The sequence below is a fragment of the Eumetopias jubatus genome, unplaced genomic scaffold, assembly GCF_037043125.1.
Source record: "Eumetopias jubatus isolate StellerSeaLion01/CBP00866 unplaced genomic scaffold, mEumJub1_p1.0 scaffold_6, whole genome shotgun sequence".
In the NCBI taxonomy this organism is placed as follows: Eukaryota; Metazoa; Chordata; class Mammalia; order Carnivora; family Otariidae; genus Eumetopias; species Eumetopias jubatus.
This window is the reverse complement of record NW_028274812.1, coordinates 101,483,517-101,503,733: the sequence shown is the minus strand read 5'-3', so window position 1 is coordinate 101,503,733 and position 20,217 is coordinate 101,483,517. Positions and strand designations below refer to the sequence as shown.

Sequence of the window (20,217 nt, the reverse complement as noted above, 5' to 3'; positions counted from 1 at the left end):
CTAATGAAATACTTAGGATCTATAAATAAATTATATGATTTCTCCAGAGGAATAAAATATTAAATAATTCACTGTTACTTGTAATTTTTAATATCTAGCATCTAGTAACTGAAGTTCTGTTAATTGTACCAGGGCTTATTTCCTCACAGATACAAAGACACATCCTGACAAGATTCCAGGACTCCAGAAATAGAATAAAAATCTTAAAAGGTTCTAGAGAGAAAAAAAAAATCATATTTCTCTAGAAATGGTTTTATATGACTATGTCAATTACATTTTCTAAAATTTAGTTCTTTAAAACTTACCTTATAATGTGAGACATTAACTTGATTATTTTGTAGTTAACACATAGTAACAATTTATTTGGATTGAATATGAACTAAATATGAGGAGTGTATGTGTGTGTGCTTGTTAATAAAATGAATCCCAGGCACCAAAGAAAGGAGAGTCAAAGACAAATGTTTTAATTTATAATAAAATAACATTTAATTTATTGGAATTTTATACAAAATAGACTTTGGTCAGATAGCATTTGAGCTCTTGTTGCAAATAATAAACATGCAAAAAGAATTAAGCATAAGAATATTCAAGTGAAGACACAGCATTACTAACTAGACTATTTTTAAATCAAAAAAGCACCACCAAAAACAATCATGTTCTTGCTCTATACAATACATTTCTTTCATATTTCATATATAGATTTCTTACATATTGTTTTATTGGCTCTAGTTTTATACCTTTGGGATTGAAGACATAGTATGTATATTAAGAAACTGACATAATCAGATGTGTTGATTTCTTTGTAAATTTACCTCTATGGGAAAAAAAAATACAAGAAGAAACATGGAATGTTCACCCTGTACCTACCCACTGGCAAGAGTAGTCTGGGAGTCCTAAAGAGAATCCGTTTGACCATCTGTTTTACAAGTCACATTCCTTCAATTAAGCAGTCATTGAGGGTCAAGAAACAGCATCAGATTGTGTTAAGATTTTTCATACTGGACATTTGGGGCTCAGGACCTATCCATTCTGTTCCATGATCTTGTTGGATGCTGCCGTTTAAAAATTTTAAACATGATTCTAGATAAAGGGAAAGGAAGCTGAAGCACAGGAATGATATTTAATCTTTAGGTTCCGGCTGGTTGTGGCCATCATCTTCATTCATCATCAACTTCTTTCCCCGTGGGGACCTTTAAAGAAAACAGGATTAGGGCACTTTATAGTTTCTTTCACTTGGGCCTGACAGAGGTTAGTATTGAAACACAAAAGGTATTTTCTATAATTATTATCCAAGCTTAGAAAGAACTAGGAATAACAATTGTTTGTCTTGGGGAAAAATAAAAGAACAAGAATATTTACCTCACTCACCCTGACTACATTCTCTTCACCAAACCTGTTTTCCCTGAAAATCCCATTGAACACATCAAAATATCTATCCCTCTTAAGCTTTGCAGGAAATAATCTGGGGAAAATGTCAATGGAGTAAAGAGGTAGAAACTGGAGGTTAGAAAGAAGATGATATTATTCATAAAAACCTCTTGTCAGATTCTTCACTAAGATTTTTTCAACCTTCCATATTCTACCTGTTTTTACCTATTCATATATATGGTATAAAATCTCATGCCACTGCCTGGGATTCCTATTATATTTATGAGGACTTTTTATTACTTTCAGAGGAGCAAGGGACATTTGCCTACTAAATTCTGTCTTTTCTTCATGTCCTTTCTGCTTTGGAAAAGACCTTAACTTCTCATTTTATCTGTCCGGACACATTGTCTCAGTTTTCTCTCTATAATTAGGCAGTTTATCCAATTTTATCACAAGGATGCCAAACAGACATTTAGGCTTTGGGTGAGCAAAACTTTCACTGGTATAGTCCTCATTTACAGTCTTAGAACACTGTACAGTACCTCCCAATAAACAGAATCATCAAAGAAGAATTCCGTAGATGGCTGTACGCGGACAATGAACCTGAGAATTAAACCTACGAGCGTAGGGAGATAACAAGTCACGTTATGATGCTGAAGAGGAAAACTTACTTGCATAGTAATAAAAATACTACTATAAGGGGCGACTCTTGATCTTGGGGTTTGAGTTCAAGCCCCACATTGGGTGTACAGATTACTTAAAAATAAAATATTAAAAAAATACATATAAATATATATAGCTATAAAATCATCCCCTTGAGCTTACACAATTACTTTACTGTCAGAAGTTTAGAATATTTTCAAATTTACCAGGCGATATGTTTATCATCTATTACGCTGACCGCATATGGCACATGGAAGTGTTTACTTTTCATCCTGACCTGTGATCAGCCCTCCAACAATTGCTGTTCCAATCGAAGAACCTAGGGCAGCTGCCTGCATGACCATGCTAGACCTAGGAAGCCAAAAGAAAAGTGTTGTTTTTCCAAGATACCAGCTAACAAATCTCATTTCCTGAGGGAGTGGATGCTTGCCATCTTCAGGCCGGAGAGCAGCATTACACCAGCAAACGAACACTTATTACAATTTTTGTTTTATTTTGTATTTTTATTTTCTTTGAAATTCTTGAGCAATGTTAAAAAGTCCTTATAAGCACTTAAGCAAAAATCACCTTTTTTCTTCAGGAGTGATGAAAAGATCTTCCTTAGAAAGAGTTTAGTATTTTCTAAAAATATGGCATCATGTTCTCATCCCCCATATGATTCATTTAACAAATATTTATTGAGTACTCACTCTGTGCTACCTTCCCTTCTAGGCACTGAGGATGGAGTAATGTACAAAAGAAACATGAGTGGCCATCTTTCCTCACCCCATCCCAAAAGGAACAATTGCAATTTAATTTAAAAAATCAATAAGATCAGAAAAGCTAATTTTAGCACATAGTGTAAAGACAACTTATTGAATATATGAAAAAAAAATCTGTAAGTCATCTTAGACATAGTTACCTTAAAATAAAATTAGTAAAAAAACGTGCCTCATAATATTTGGGAATGGAAGAAGTTCATAAAGAGCTATTGAAAAGCATAAGATTGTTATAGGAGTGACAAAAGGGCTAGGAATGTGAATACCTCCTTAGCACAGCACCTCACTTTTAGCAGGCAGTTTATAAATAGTTGCTCAAGGACTGAAAGTGTGATTATGGGAAGACAAACAGGTGGAAAATGAGAGTGCCTTGGTGTTTCATCTTTGGTGTTTCATCTTCATCATCCAAGGGAAAGAATGCACTAAACTCAGATTTCCGTTTTTTCTTTTTATTTGAAGGGTTAAAAATTTCTTCTACTATGTGAAAAAAATTGTACTGGTAACACATGCTCATTGTAAAAATATGAGAAACGATTAATTCAGAAAATGAAGGGAAAAAGTTTAATTTCCCTCAAATCTTAATCAGTATAAAAATGTAAAATAAAGACATGTATTTTTATAAAAAGGCAATTACATTATAATACTGATTTTCCCCTTAATCCTTAAGTGTCCTTTGATGTCAGTGAATGTAGACCTGGATCATAATTTTAATTGCTATGGAGTGTTACACTGTAAAAATATACTGTAATTATAGTTCTAGAGGTTGGATACTTAGGTTGCTTCCAATGTTTCATATTTTTAAAAATGTTGTGAAAACACATCCTCTTATGAACATGCTTATGAATTTGCCCAATAATTTCCCTAAAATAAAAACCTATCTAGAAATGAAATTATTAGTGAAAGTTTATACACTTTTTAAAGACTTTTTGAAATTCATATCCCTATTTCTCTACGTTAGCCACCATTCAGTATTATTATTCATTTAATCTTTATCAACTTTATAATTGAAAAATTGGTAACTTGTGTTAATTTGCATTTCTTTGATCACGAGTGAGGACGAATATTTAATATATATTTATTCACTTGATATTTTTCTTTTGTCAACGGCCTATTAATTTTACCAGAATTTGCCAAAATCTTTTCCAAAATATTAGAAGATACTTTTGATAAAAAGTATTCCATGATAAAACAGGCTTGGGAAACAGGAGGTTTAACAAAATTAACCGCATTATTAGAATTAGGCTGCCATAATGTGCACAGATGTCCTTTAAGAATCCTTACTTCTCCTTGTTCTATGCTTACCAAGAAACCTGATTTGCATTTTAGTATTCTGAATAGAAACATCTGAGTAAACAGTCTTGGCTCTTGGCCGAAATATTTTGTCTGGTGTGTGAGACGTGTGTGAGTGCCACCCATGTGACTAGGCCTTCCAAAGCTCCTCATCCACCCCACCCCCAAAGCCCTCTGAGCACATTGAGAAGTGGCTGCTCAGCCTGAATACCCAAGGACTAGACTCTCCACCACGGAACCTACCCCAAATCTGGCCACCCAGTGAGACCCAGCCTGTGAGAGCCAGATAGTCTTGTTTTATTGCGTCCATGGAACTGGTGCAGGCATGATGCTCAAGAATTCCTTTATTTCTCATCCTAAGGCACGTCTAAGAGTGTTTACACACCATAGCACTTAGGAACTGAGCTCATGGACTCAGGCTTTTCTCATGCTTGATTTGCATTCAAATATGTTAGTGTTTGGTCTCAACAGCATGTTAGGTCCTGGAGAGAGCTGCAAGAAAGTGTGGCTTTTTCTGGGGTTGTTGTTCAATTTTGCAAAGGGGGCAAAAAAAAGAAAACAGGAGAAATGGGTCAGCTCTTGACATGAAAGTGGAAGCAAACTTTCTATTCAGTAGAAAATACGATTAAACAAATTTTTTCAAATATTTATCGTGACTGATCTCAACAGAGTTGAATTTTAATCTGTGAAAATTAAAGAGATTTTTCTCTTCCAATTATTCAACTCTAGCTAGTAGTCACTTTGAGACATTTTCAAACATATTCACCTTTTCTTCATGCTTTCAAAATTGAGTGTTTTGATTCCTCCTTCCTTAATCCCTGAGTTTATCTGGACTCTCTGCTCTTCCTAGCTGTTTTGCATGGATGATTTTCATATCAAATTGTCCCCATCTTGTTACCTAAAAGTGACAACTGTTGGCCTTTGACATCGCTTTTGTTGTCCTGGATTTGACTGTTAACTGTTGTTCCTCCAGCCATTTAAACACTTAAGCCCCCTCTGGGAAGATTCCAGGTCTGTTAGAGCTTGAAGGGATTTTAGAGAATAAACCTAAGTATCCAACCTCATTTTACAGAAGAGGAAACAGAACCACAGGAGCTAAGTGAGTTGTCAAAGTCCCCATTATTAGTCAATAGCAAAGCTGGAGCTTATGCCGGGCTTCCCGATTCTCCAGATCCAGCTTCACTTCACATTATGCTAACTCATTGTTCGACGTGTTGTTCGTAGGAAATGACTGATCCTCTCATCACAGATGCCCCCTCCTCCGTTTTGGTGATACCAACTAAAGGAGTAAGCCTACTGTTATCTGATTGTGATTATCAAATTGCCCTATCTGCGAGGAGACACTTGCCTGTTAGAAATATTTAAATTAGCACTGTTAATTAAAACAAACAAAAACCAGCCACCATTCATAACATTAGTTAAGACACACCTTCCCATCCAATTCTATTCTCCTAGTTGTATCTCTTTGGCTTCAGTAAGGACCATACTTATGACTGTGGCCTGGACTGCTAAAGAAAAACTTTCTCATTACCAGATTCCTCCAAGAGTGCGATAAAACGTCATCGGACCTTAGGGTGCAGGAAAACCCATTCTTTAACTCACCCCTTAGATGCTCCCAAGACTATCGCCACAATGCTTGCGAGGCCTCCTATCACACCAGGTAAGCCATGCAGGTTATGAACACCACATGTATCATGGATTCTCAGTTTTTCAGTAAGACATGGCTAAAATTGTAAAAAAAGGAAGGTTTATTATTTTGTTAGATATACTGAAGTCAATGACTATGCAGGAAAATTTTATCTGTAGCCCTTTTTGCCATCTATGTCTAAAACCCACTTAAGTCAAAGAATCCGAGTATGTTGGTGGCAAAATTACTCATGTCAGTTTTTAGTAGACGGAATCGAAGGTGAGTGATTTCAAGTCCTCCTCCTTCTGACCTACTGATGATATTCTAAATCCCCTTAAAAGGACACAGAGTCCTTCATTTTACAAAACAAACAAATATCATCAACCACAAAAACTTTAATGAAACTGCCCTGAGGAAAGTAACACCAGTACTTAGCATTCAAGTCAAACTAATTCTTTTAATAATTTAATAATATCAGATTCTTTCCTGGTACACAAAAGAAGCCAAGGAAAAGTAGGAACCACTGAACCCTGAACTGTGAAGGGTAGTTCTGACAAGAAGGGAAATGACCCTCGAACAAGGAGGGGTGTTGATAAAAGGAATTTTCATAGCTTTTCTCTGCTGGTGGGATGTGAGAAGATGATGGTACAGATTCAAAGTTTGACTGAGAGCACCTGTCATACTTACAGTCAGGAACTTGAACCCAAGTACAGAGACAATTCCCGCAATGCCCCCAATGATCATAGCACCATACGGGTGAATCTCCATGTCCGCACAAGTGCCCACAGCAACTCCTCCAGCCAGGGTTGCATTCTGAATGTGAACCTGTGGGGAGCACAGAAACACGAATGAAGTGAGCTGAATGAGGCAGGCTTCAGAAGGAATGAAGCAATCTATCTAGGGTTCCATGGACTCTATGGCATATTCTTCAGTTCAAAGGGCTACTGATTCTTTATTTATTTATTTATTTTTAAAGATTTTATTTATTTATTTGAGAGAGAGAGAGAAACAACATGAGAGGGGAGACGGTCAGAGGGAGAAGCAGGCTCCCCGCTGAGCCAGGAGCCCAATGTGGGACTCGATCCCAGGACTCCGGGATCATGACCTGAGCTGAAGGCAGTCGCTTAACCAACTGAGCCACCCAGGCGCCCCTGATTCTTTTTTTAAAAAGAAGATTCTTTGTAATGAAAGAAGGCCTTTTTTCCAAGCAGTTGACATTTGATATCTTTCTTACTGGGGTTCCTTGGTAGTGACTGAGTGATCAGGTTAATGAGACCAGTTTGGCGACGGATGAGAGGAAAACCAAAGAAGTTGTAATGGAAGGCCTGGGTGCATATAATGTAGTTATTCTAGTAATGGTATGTCTATTTATTCAGTTTGGAAATGCATTTGTGGTTATCATGAACCAAAAGAGGTCTGTGGCTGCTGTGTCCTTTGTGGAGTCCATGACATTCCAATATTCAAAGAGGGAATGTAGAGATACCAAAATGTGCACATTATACATGAAATTATACATTATACAGCTTTCACAAGTGTCACTGTATTAAGAACATTTGAAGATGGTGGAAAGAATACCCAATTGCCATTTGTCAGAATTCCTCAGAAGAATCATGTTCTGGCTGTTCTGCTTGAGGAGGAAAGTTCATCACTATTTTTAAGAGAGGACTGAGCTGTACATGAATTTTTTTTTCTTTTCTTGTTTTTAATTTTCTTGCATTAAGCAAATTGTACAGCATTGAAATCCATGTCCATAGCTATGCTTGAAGAAATTACAATATCATTTTTCTCCCTCAGGCTGGAAAAGAAGAACAGCTGATGTGTGGATTATTCCTTCACAGACATTTCTCTAGTTCATAGGCAAGAAACTCAAAAGACCAACTTGGGAGGATTAAAAAAAAATGCTTTGTTTTGAAATAATTTTAGACATGTAATAGTTACAAAAATACTGCAGAGTTTCCATATATCCCTCATCCAGTTTCCCCCAAGGTTAAAATCTTATGTTGTCATAGAACCAGGAAATTAGCATTGATAGAATACTATTAAAGGTCTTATTTGATTTTATCGGTATTCCCACTAATGCCCTTTCTCTTTTCCAGAGTTTTATTCAGGATCTGACGTTGCCTTTAGTTGTAATTTCTTTGAGAGGAATTTTTGCAGTTACGAAAACAGAATCAACTTGCACCCTCCCCCATTCTCTTTTTTCCTATGCTTTGCAAGTCCTGTTTTTTTTTTTTTAAGATTTTATTTATTTATCTGACAGAAAGAGAGAGAGAGAGAGACAGTGAGAGCAGGAACACAAGCAGGGGGAGTGGGAGAGGGAGAAGCACGCTTTCCGAGGAGCAGGGAGCCTGATGAGGGCCTCGATCCCAGGACCCTGGGATCATGACCTGAGCCAAAGGCAGACGCTTAACGACTGAGCCACCCTGGTGCCCTGCAAGTCCTGTTTCTAAGGAAGATTTTCTAAGACCTTGGAGACAGCTCCATCATTAAAGAAATATTCCTCAAATCTTTGATTTTTGCATGACTATGTTCTCTAGTGCTGTAAATTCCTTGAGAACACTTTTTTGATTAGCCACAATACCAGTTTGATGAAGAAACAAATGAACGTTATTTACAAAATATTCTGCAAGGTTTGCAGTGTTGTGATTTTTTTGTGGCAGCTCAGCAGTGATGCAGAAATGACCTACTCATCTGGGTAACCATCAGTGTCACTTAGTGAAGCTTTCATGGTGGTTAATATGTACTGACCATATCGAGCTTGCCTCTCTTCCCCACGAAGCTGGAAAATGCATAGGCTGTGAGAACGCAGGCAACAAGGGAGAAGTACGTATTTACGATGGCAGTGTACTGTTGCTCTGTAGTTTCAGCAATGGCTGAATTAAAGCTGGGCCAAAACATCCATAGGAAAAGAGTCCCTGCGGTAAATCACAGAAAGGGATATTAGTGCTGGATATGGAAGACAGACCAGAGGAGGCAGTTTGCCTTGGGTACTGAATCAGGCAAGTTCATCTCTACTCACCAATCATTGCAAACAAATCTGAGTGGTACACAGACTCCTCCTTCTCATGCCCCCTTCTCAAGCCTGGCCGATATAGGACACCTGCTACCGCCAAGCCAAAGTAGGCCCCAAAAGCATGGATTGTCATTGATGCTCCGATGTCAGAGGCCTGAGGGGCAAAACATTCATGTTATAACAGGTGAAACTGAGTCTCACCACAAGAGGAAAGTCAATGAAAGAACTGTTTCATTGGTTAAACAATAAAAGAAATTAAAAGAAAGAAAGGATATGTCAGAGAAAGAATGAAACAGGATAGTGAAGTTAAAAAAAAAATACAGGCTTTGGAGACACACAGAACTGACTTCCAATGCTAGGTCAGGTACTTCCTTGCAATGTGACTTTAGACAAATTACTATACTTCTTTGGATCTCTGCTTCTGTAAAGTAGGAAATATAGTTGTGTTGAGGCCATGTTTGTAAAGTGCTAGGTCTTTGTGGACATTCAATTCATTTTAGGTTACTTCTCTAGGTTAGAGAAATTCTTAGTGAAATATTATGCACTGCACTTGTTTCAAAAGAAAGATGCTCTTTGCATTCATTTGACGTTACAGTAAAGGTGCATTTAATTACAATTCAAAGACTGGAAACTTTAAAAAGCCCGGGTCTTTCCCATATTTTTTCACTGTGTTATATGATGACGTGAAAACCAGCTGAGGTCCAAGAGTCATTTGAAGCAATATAGTTAGGTCCCTCTTTAGGTCACTGTATCAATTTGATCCAGTTTCTACAGTCTCCTACCCCAAGAGGGAATGTTTGGAGTGCCAAACCTGAGGCATAGCTCCTATTATACTTACTAAGGTAGGAAAATGATACAGACTTATTAATTTATTTAAGAGTTTCATACTTGATAAACTCCTATGTACCTTTCAGGTCCAGCTAAACTGTCACTTCCTCAGAGAGGCCTTCCTTGATTCTACAATCTAAGTGAGGTTTTCCAGTTATGCTCTCCCATAGCCCCCATACTTATTTTTCATAGCATGTATTGCAATTTATAATAATATTTGTGTGTGCATCTGCATGCACGTGCTTACGGGTGGATAGGTGATATATAATTCTCTATTCGATGTCTGGCTTCTTTCACTGGACTGTAAACTCTACAAATACAGGGACATTAACTATTTTGTCTGTCAGAATCACCATCACATGACACCTAGAAAGTTTTCAAAAACATTTTCTGCTGAGAGAGCAGGAGGTGGGTGGGGGAATGGGTGAAATAGGTGATGGGGATGAAGGAGGGCACTTGTCATGATGAGCACTGGGTGATGTATGGAAGTGTTGAATCATGACACTGCACACCTGAAACTAATATTACACTTTATTACAAGTAATAAACTAATATATCGCATGTTAACTAATTGGAATTTAAGTAAAACTTAAAAAATATTTGCTGTGGAATTAAATGTTCAATAGAAACAAGCAAAATACTGGGAAGTACCCAGAAATATTCAATTGATTATCCTCAGGGGAATCAATGAGATTTTCATGGGAGAGAAGAAATTTGATCTAGGCTTCAACAAAAGCCTTAGATTGGGCTAGTCAGGGGCGCCTGAATGACTCAGTCAGTTAAGCATCTGCCTTCATCTCAAGTCATGATCCCCAGGGTCCTGGGATCCAGCCCTGTGAGCCCTGCACCAGGCTCCCTGCTCCTCCCCCGCTCCTGCTAGGGCTCTCTGTCTTGCACTCTCTTGTGCTCTCTGTCTGTCTCTCTCTGTCAAATAAATAAATAAAATATTTAAAAAAAAGAAAGGGCTAGTCATCTAATAGTTGAAATTTAATAGGAATTGATCATTGATAGGAAATATAATGTAATAAAAAGAGTTGTGAAGTTAGAAAAATCTAGGTTTGAATCGAGATTTGGGCTGGTCTTTCAGCATCTGTGATCATTAGTTGTAATTTGTGTAACAGAAACAACATAATACCTGAGTTATAGTGTGGCGGTGACAATGAAATGAGGTAATGTTGATAAGACTCCTGGTTTACCAAAGGCACTCAAATAAGTGATGGGTGTAATTACACTTGCTATGCTCTCATGCTCACCAACGTTTGTCCCTAGGTAGAGTGGGCATCCTTTAGGTGTAACCAGAACTGATGTCCAAAGCTAGTAAGTATAAACCCTCTAATCCTTACCTTAAATATCTCACCAACCACATATTCATTGCCAGCAAAGACAGTGATTTCTATTATTGTCATGATCAGCATTTGGGCTGGGCTTACTTTTCCCAGGACAGCTCCAAAAGAAATCAGGACTGTGGCTGTACTGAAGTCTGCATTTATCATGCTGAGGGAAAAAAGAAAGAATACGTCCAAGAATAATGCACACCCAACATACAACTGTGAGCATCATTTTATCCAGTGTGCAAGGGCCCCTCCCCATCAGGTGTTCATCCCAGGTACCCTTTCACACACTCTCACTTCCTTCCCCTTCCTCTTTGCCATCTGCCATACATTCTGGTTGCTCCAGCATTTCCTTTATTTTGGCCCACCTGTTCTTGATCTCATTTAGGTTTTTCTTTATTTTTCTTGATCTGATAAATGAATTACTTTCTACAGTGTTTACATTTCAAAATGTAAATATAGACCTGTAGAAAAAAAGCTATTGGAGGATTTTTGTTCCCTGTAGCTGGAAGGAATAACCTTTAATGAAAGTTCTCGTGTCCTTAAAGTCAAACCAGAGAGGATAGAGACATGAAAGTATGACCCAGCTCAGTAGAGCAAAGTGTTGATTCACATCCTGGGATCCCAACAATCTTTTATTGTCCTAGGGAGACAGTGTGCCGGCTAGTTCGGAGGCTGACTAACAAGAGACCAAGCAGAGAAACAACTGCTCTGAAAACACAATGGTTGAAAAATAAGGATTGCTCACTTTTTGATTCCAATGTAAATTGTCTGTCCATGGTGGTGCACAATCCCCTGAATAAAAGTGCCCCATTGGAGGCCCAAAGCAGCAATGAGTAGATTGATGCCCACACTACTGAAGCCATATTTTTTCAGGAAGGTCATGAGGAAGCCAATCCCAACAAATATCATTACATGCACATCTTGGAATACTGAAAAAAGAAAAAAAAAGAAGAAGAAGGAAAAAAAAATTCTGTGTTAGGGAAGAACATGGAAGTGTTGCATCATAGTATATCCCATTTATTAAATGTTACATCCTTTATATAAAACACTGCAAAGGGAGAGCATTAACTGAGCAGCCAAAGACTAGGCCCCAGTGCCAACCTGACTGCCTACCAGCCGTGAGACTCTGAGCAAGTTGTTCAATATTTGAGCCTTTTCTTGGGGTACCATGTGCTCTCATACCTCAAGAGTTTTCCATTACTTTCCACCTGAGGAAAACTTTTGCAAAGCACAGTGCAAACATCACCCGCTCTTGCAGACTTTCTCAGTTCTCCCAGGGAAACTTAGTATTTCCTCTTGTCTTTTACACAGCATTCTACATATACTTCAACTTTAGCATTTGCCACACTGTATTAGCATTTATTTAGTGTGCACAATATTGTAATAGTTCCTTGATGAGGTGTTCATCTCCCGCACTCAACTGTGAGTTCCTTGTTTGAAGGGATTAGGACATAGTCATCTTTTGCTCCCCAGGATTTGACATAAAAAGTCTGCATGTAAGATAAGAGGCAATAACGACTAAATTAGTGAGCTACAGTCTTCATTTGTTATACAGATACAAATCTGTATAACAGCACCGGCCCTGGAAATCTTACCAGATCAGTATTCAAGTCCAATAGGATAATGTCTTTGTTAGCACATTCTAAGCCACTGTAAAAAAAAAAAAAAAAAAAAAAAAGGCCATATCCTCTTGGAGAACAAATATTTTACTTGGTGTCTGGAAATGTAAGTTAAGGTCCCCCAGTTCTAGTACATGATCGTGTGATTTTGGGCAAGGGATTTATTCTCTCTGAGCTCCAGTATTTTCATCTGCAATATTGAAAAGACCCTGTTTCACAGAGGTACTTTGCATGGGATAACCTCTGTGGGAGGGAGTATGCAGTAAAGCACTATAAATAAAACATATGATCAAAAATAAATAAAGAAAGAAAACATATGCTCAAATATGAGATAGTGGGAACACAGGCTTTTCCCTCAAGAAAGGTATAGCTTCATTAGTGAGACATGTATTTGGTTGAATCATATGAAATGGAAATTTTTGCATTGAAATTATCAATGAAAATGAGTCAACTATTGGCAACTTCTTGTGGTTCAACCTAACAGATACACAAAGCAAACCGAGATCAGACTGAGCACAAATATAAAGCCAGAGAGAAAAAATAAAACATTTAAAGTCAAATTACTATTAACCATTGTGGCCAGGGGTTTAGGTGGATATAGGCATGAGGAAGAACATGCCCCCAGAATATATCTCAGAGGAAACTGATGTTGGAATCCAATTAATTTGTCTAAAGGGTGGGGTTAGGATTTGAATTCAGGCCGGACTCCACCAATTCCTCCATGCATTGAGCACAGTAGGGATGGATGTAAAAATAACCAAGGCAGAGTGTTGGCTTCGCAGGCACTCAAAGACATGTTACTACCCCTTGGTTCTTTCTCCCTCTGTTCTACCATCAGGCTTTGGAGACAGTGTGTTTGAGTTTGGGAGACCACACCACTCGGGTTTGTCTACTGTAAGAGATGCTGTCATACACTTCCCAGATACCCCTTTTAGAAAGGAGAAACTTATTCTATTTCCCCTGGTTGTAGGGAGTGTTGCCAGTTGATAGCCCTAAGCTCTCAATTCTCTCTGGGAAATGCTCTTGCCTTTCCCTGGGGTAGCCTGTACCCAGTGACTGATTCACAAGAGCATCCCCTGGCCTCAGGGAAGGACCACGTGAAGCTAGACAATCCCAGTCTCAGGATACCCTGTGGGGTTTCTCCCTGCAAACCTTCTTGCTATAGGTGTTGATCTTTAAGGCACTCCCTACTAAACTTCTTTCAGGCTAATGTCTGTCTTAAAGTCTGATTCTCGGGGATCCTAACCTGTAGCACCTTCTTTATGGGCTTCATTCCTCTCTGCAGAACTTTCCTGACCTTCTCTCCTGACACAACTTGCAGACCACATTAATTTCAAACTTCGCAAATTAAATTTGATAAGCTAATCTGTGACAGTGATCCCACCCAGAAGCGGATGAAGATGTTGACTTTCCAAAGGTACCCAGCATTTCAAAGGCTTTTTGCAGGCATTTGAAGAGCTTTTGGAGGCATGGGGATTTATCCTAAGGTATTACTCTATGACAAATAACAAGACAGATAGATATTGTTGGCATCGTAGAGTGAGTCAGTAGGGTCCTTTGGTGGCCTAGAAGCCAATCTAACTTTGGATGAAGGCAGCAAATGAAAAGAATAAAAAGAATGAGAACAGTCCAAACCTACCGTGATTCAGGCACACACTAGTGTCATTCACTCTTTCAACCCTATCCATGCAATGAGACTTTTGGCCATTTTATTGTGCATTGGAGCTACTTCCCCAAAAAGGCAGTATGAGGAGGACGAGAAAGGAAAGAACAGATTTCTGAAAATTGTCCCTTGTCAGTGCCTTTGAGGGAAGTAGCAGAGAGCAGAATGCTGCACACAGTCTTCTGGTTCAGATCGGTGACAGTCTCACTTATGCCAGCATTCTGGACACCCACCCTCATCTCATTATCTACCCAGGGAGCTTTGGGTTTGGGGACTGGGATTCTATGTGACCTGTTGATGGGCAATGGTCAACCAGTGAACCTGTTTGGGTTTTGAAATATAAGTGATGATGTTATGGTTATGTAGGAGAATGTCCCTTTCCTTAGGAAACTCATGCTAAACTGGTGGGGGCAAAATGTCATACTACTTTCAAATGGCTTAGGGAATATATACGTATATATCTGAAGAGAGAGAGAACAAACATGGAAAATATTAACAACTGTTAAATCTAGGTGAATAGTACATATATTCATTGTGCTATATTAACTGTGCTCTGATGGTTTTTTTCCCTCAAAGATTGTTACTGCTTTTCGCCACAAGGGGGCTTAAGAACCTCATCATTTCAATCGCTAGAGAGTTTATAAGTTGTGAAAGCTCTTAACAGATAATGATTCTGTATAAAAAGTGTGGATAAGAAAGATCTATAAACAATTAGAATTCTGTATCACCTTTTATCCTGCTCTAAGAATTTGTGGGTGGGGACTAGAGAGAGGGCCATGAGTTTAGTTCTATAGTGTGAGACTGCCATTCAAGGAATGAAGTGAGTGTCCTCTCTGGAAGGGAAGGGGGTTGAACTTTTGTGAAGTCTTCCAACAGGTTTTACGAATTACCAAGACTTGTCTAAATCAGATATTCTCAAGAGAGAATTTTAGTCTCCAGAGAAAATGTGACAATAGCTGGTATCTTCTGTTTTATTTCCATCTCTATCTTGCGGGAGGGTATCTCCTAAACCCTGATAACTTAACACACTTAAAATGCAGGTGATGGATTCCGACTCACTTTCCACCACCACCACCATCAAACGAATGAAACAGACCCGTCCTTTCCCTCTATTTCCTGTATATGTCTGCTGCCCCCAATGTCCTCTCCATCCCAAACCCAACACTTCTTGACCTGGCAAACTTCTGTACGCCCTTCCAGAATCAGGTCTTCTGCACAGTATTCCCGGTCATAGCTGTAACATCGTGCATATTCCCCTTATTTTATTTCATTTGCTTCCGTGCTTGTTTTTTTATTACTCTGTGTGCTCGCTTGTCATTTATTCAAATATTGAGCAAGCACTGCCAGTAAGGCACTCTTTCAGGAGAAAGTGAATTCAAGTGTGAAAATGGGAATCCAGACGTGGCTTGTCCCTCACAGGACCCTGGCAGAAAGTCTAGCACCTGTAGCTTTTTAGGAGATGTCTCAGTTATGCATGAATAAATGGGTCACTGAGGAGGGTCCCCGAGGATTCGTCTAATTAGGACTGTCAGGCTCTTATTTAGAAAAATTGTTTTTCTGGATCAAGTAGTAAAATTTGTTCAGCTGGCTAAGGAGAAATTATTCAACTTTTCTTTCTTTTCTTTTCTTTCTTTCTTTCTTTCTTTCTTTCTTTCTTTCTTTCTTTCTTTCTTTCTTGTGGTTTGTTTTTGCTTTTTAAAAGACTATTTCTTTCACAGCGAGAGAGAGAGAGAGAGAGAGAGAGAGGAGAACCAGTGGGGGTGGGGGTGGGGCTGAGAAGCAGAGATAGACTCTGCTGAGCAGGGACACCTGACTCAGGGCTCCATCCCAAGACTCTGGGACCATGACCTGAGCCGACGGCAGACCTTTAACCAACTGAGTCACCCAGGCGCCCCTTTTGTTTTTTTTTTAATGGTTAAGGACTGGCAAGGTGTTTGCCGGGCACATAGCTTATTGCTCTTAGAGAATTCCAGTCCTTTGAACCACTGAGATTATGTTCTGAACTCATCCTCCCTGAGAGAAAAGTATCCTTAGGGTGGTTTCTTTCCTCTCCCACTTCCCAAATATTTTAACTGCAGGTATTTCAAATATTTAGAAAAATAGCACAATGAATATATGTACTATTCACCTAGATTTAACAGTTGTTAATATTTTCCATGTTTGTTCTCTCTCTCTTCAGATATATACGTATATATTCCCTAAGCCATTTGAAAGTAGTATGACATTTTGCCTCCACCAGTTTAGCATGAGTTTCCTAAGGAAAGGGACATTCTCCTACATAACCATAACATCATCATCACATCCAAGAAATATGACATTGATACAGTAGTATTATCTAATATAGAAGCTATGTTGACATTTCTCCAACTGTCCCCAAATTGTTCTTTTATAGGATTTTTAACCCATTAACCACTCAACTTTCATGCATTTTTTGGTTTGTCATATGTCTTTTATTTAGATAGGCTCTCGCACATGCTTTTCATTGTTGTTGGTGTTTTGTCGTTTATGTAGAATGTCCTACAATTTGGATGTGCTTGTTTCACCATAGTTAGAATGAGACTAAATATTCTGGGAAGAATATTCTTTGGGTGGTGTTGTGTACTTCCTATTGCACCACACCAGGTGGCACATAATTTGTTTGTCCTATTACTGGTGATGGTAAATTTGAGCATGTGGTTAAGACTGTTCTGCCAGACCTCTTCACCATAAATGTACCTTTTGCCCTGTAAACTATAAGCAGTCTGTAGGGCAATTCTTTCAGACATGTGTTCTCCAGTAACTTTACCTAATAGTTCTTGCTTTCATTGAAGAACCTTGCTGAAATCAATTATTACATTTTTAATTTCAAAATTCTAATTTTTTATATCTATTATTCCTTTTATATTAATTAGTTGGCATTCTTCTATAAGGAAGAGCTTCCTCTTTCTCCCCTTCCCCCCTCTTTGGGGAATATTTCTATGAGTTCACTATATCTTTTATCTTTATTTCAATGGGTTACTATCCATCATATCATTAAAGACCTTTTGTCTTTAAAAAAAGAAAAATCAGTATTTTAGAAAGTTTGTGTCCTTCACTGTGAGCTTATCAGCTTCCTGATACTTCTCAAGGGTTTTCTGGTGAGATGGTTGGTGGTATTAACAAGTACCTCTTTCATTATTATATGATGAGGTATGTCAATGTTTGGAATATTTGCATAACTGTGAATTAATATTTGTCAAATGATTGATGTATAACATAACAAGATCTCACACAGGTAACAACTACTCAAAGTGTGACACCAGTGGATTGTAATGTAACAGAGTATAACAAGATCATGGCTATGGCTTTAACGTCCCGTAGATATTAAAGATGTGTGTCTGTAGAATTTCTAATAAAATGTTGACGGGCCTCAAATGGCCTTCTCCCTAAACTCTCCTTTTCTCTGTCTACAGGTTAGCAAGAATTAGCTGACTGTCACAGTCACACTTCATTCCTTGTCAAACCATCTGCCTCAGGACACCTGGGTGGCTCAGTGGGTTAAGCATCTGCCTTCGGCTCAGGTCATGATCCCCAGGTCCTGGGATTGAGTCCCGCATCCGGCACCCTGCTCAGCGGGGAGCCTGCTTCTCCGTCTGTCTGCCATTCGCCCTGCTTGTGCTCTCTCTCTCTCTGACAAATAAATGAAACCTTAACAAACAAAACAAAACAAAACTATCTGCCTCAGCAGAGTGACCAGTACTTTGCTAAGTGCCGTGAGGGCCCAAAACCAACAGAGTATATCTTGTTTCTCAAATGAGTGGCTACGGAGTCATTCATGGCATGAAACATAATACTCAGGCATACCACACACTTCCATGGTTATACCTGGGGATGGTCTGTGTGACGGCATGCATTGCTCTGCTATTCAGAAAAGCATAGCAGAGTGCAAGCAAGAGGGATGAATAAACCTATATCTAACTGACTTTACTTAAAATATAAATTAATATTCTGCCTTGCTTATTTGTGAAAAACTCATAACTTCCACCACCCTGCAGTTGAGAACTGCTATAACAGGCCGTGGTTTTTCTTAAGCAGGAGCAGAACCTTCCCTGTACTTGACTCCTGCACTTGGTACAACACATGGCACTAGGCAGGCACCCCCACGTGTTGGACTTGAGCACTTCTTCTTAACCAGCAAATATTTAATAATCTTCTCTCTAATGATTTAGGCTGTCACATAAGTTTTAGGTAAGTCGATTTGAAATGTAGGGGAAAATGTAGAAAATGTAGGAAAAATGTGTATGTGTAACCACAATCAGGTAGCTTCTGGGCTATTCTACAAAATATTTTGGCCAGGGATAACATGGTTGAGTCATTTAGTGGCTCTGGGGTCATCATGTCTGCATGAGAATACTTCCCATTATATAAACCCCCTCAAAAAATGGAGGAATGGGAGAACAAATGTCATATGGTTTTTTAAAAACTTAGACCTATGCTATAGAACTGTCATAAATATTGCTACTATTTTAAATGATTTAATCAATTAATAAATAATAAAATTATGTGTGCCTTATTTAAAAAAAAAAACAATGTCTATAATAGGGATGCATTGTGGGGCGTCTGGGTGGCTCAGTCGTTAAGTGTCTGCCTTCAGCTCAGGTCATGATCCCAGGCTCCTGGGATTTAGCCCCACATCGGGCTCCCTGCTCCGCGGGAAGCCTGCTTCTCCCTCTCCCACTCCCCCTGCTTGTGTTCCCTCTCTTGCTGTGGCTCTCTCTGTCAAATAAATAAATAAAATCTTTAAAAAAAATAAGGATGCATTATCATTTCCCTCCCTGGTTAATGATGCAATGAATATGCCTGGCTCCAAATAGGCAATCAGTTAATGGTAGTTATTATTGTTTTATTAACTATTTCACCGCCTTCCCTATCAAACTTGAAACTAAATCCTTTCTTTTCTTCAGTTACCATTCCCAGGGAAGGATTCTGCTTTTAAAATACATTAGGTGCTTACACTTTTCTTCCCATTGCAGGGGCACAAACTGCTTTCCTTGTAGAATGTTATAAAAAAAGTACATCCATTTACTTCCAATATCATCTTTAATACCACTTCTTATACCTTAGGGCCCCCACGAAATCCAGGCTCCGTTCTCAGTATTCCACTCTCTTTCTACTCTCTTAGATTCTTTGTTGTTGTTGTTGTTTGGGGGGTGATATGTTTATACCTTGCAGAACTAAGGATCAATTTAAGGGAAAATTAAATCATTTAGCAGATGTAGGTAACACAAAAGATTAATCAATTATTTTAATTTTTGTCTTCTTATGCTGATATTTTAATAGACACAGATTCTATCCAAACACATTAACTACAGAAACCAGATGCCGTAGACCAGATACCTCAGCACAAACTTATAATACCCTTAGTACTCATAAGTATCACAAATTCTGTAAGGTATTCGAGTGTGGAGGTCAAGGGGTTACAGAATTCAAAGATTTCACATTCTAAGTCCCCCAAATGGGTTCACATTCTGAAAAGCCCAAAATGTATAATAAGTAGATTGTTTACTCACGAGGATGTAACTCAAGGGATCTGTCCACTTTTGTTGTGTTGGTGTTGTTGAGCGGTTGGATAGCGTTCTGCTCCGTTTCGTATTTGACAAAGAATCCAAATAAAACAATCATGGAAGCCTCCAGTACAATGGCCATGAGAGGGAATAAGAGCTTCATGTTTGTGGCAAAGGACAGAGGCACACTGAAGGCTTCACAAGCTGTGGGAGGTTGATAAGAATAGTAGGACTGCTCTGTGTGTGGAATTAGGCTGCATGTTCAACTCCAATGACATTGCAAGAAAAAAAAATGGGCAAGACTGATGAAAACACCCCACCTCTTGGGGAGAATTATGCTCTGTAATCAAATCATTCAAAATGCTAGTTTGAAGAATATACAACATAGATTTGAAGAAGTCAGGCTATAGAAATGATCTATTGCACAAAATTGTCTAGAATCTTATTTAACATAGTTCAACAGACACTTCTCGAGTGTTTATTGTATGGCAGGCACTGAGCTAGGCTCTATAGGAGACATGAAACAAAATAT

The 20,217-nt window shown here is 38.6% G+C and overlaps 1 protein-coding gene across 3 annotated transcripts; it reads right to left on the bottom strand.

The window, feature by feature from the left end:
* Positions 1 to 525: 525 nt before the first annotated feature.
* On the bottom strand, positions 526 to 19,884 carry RHAG (Rh associated glycoprotein). Of its 3 annotated transcripts, XM_028097680.2 has the most exons (10): positions 19,692 to 19,884; positions 11,627 to 11,810; positions 10,891 to 11,041; positions 8,726 to 8,873; positions 8,455 to 8,621; positions 6,394 to 6,531; positions 5,682 to 5,803; positions 2,309 to 2,382; positions 1,911 to 1,984; positions 526 to 1,190 (listed from the first exon to the last, which is right to left on the bottom strand). In XM_028097680.2, the coding sequence occupies exons 1-10, from the start codon at positions 19,846 to 19,848 to the stop codon at positions 1,158 to 1,160; spliced, it is 1,248 nt and encodes a 415-aa protein (XP_027953481.1). In that variant the 5' UTR covers positions 19,849 to 19,884; the 3' UTR covers positions 526 to 1,157. The 3 variants fall into 3 exon arrangements, with proteins under 3 accessions (XP_027953481.1, XP_027953482.1, XP_027953483.1); XM_028097681.2 differs by lacking the exon at positions 1,911 to 1,984; XM_028097682.2 differs by lacking the exons at positions 1,911 to 1,984; positions 2,309 to 2,382.
* Positions 19,885 to 20,217: the final 333 nt, after the last annotated feature.

Excerpts from the sequence above, each read along its gene's own strand:
- RHAG (XM_028097680.2), bottom strand. The coding sequence starts at position 19,848 with ATGAAGCTCTTATTCCCTCTCATGGCCATTGTACTGGAGGCTTCCATG. Across the intron at positions 11,811-19,691 it reads ATCCCTTGAGTTACATCCTC|TATTCCAAGATGTGCATGTA; the intron begins GTGAGTAAACAA and ends TTCTTTTTTCAG. Across the intron at positions 8,874-10,890 it reads TGGTTGGTGAGATATTTAAG|GCCTCTGACATCGGAGCATC; the intron begins GTAAGGATTAGA and ends TTTGCCCCTCAG.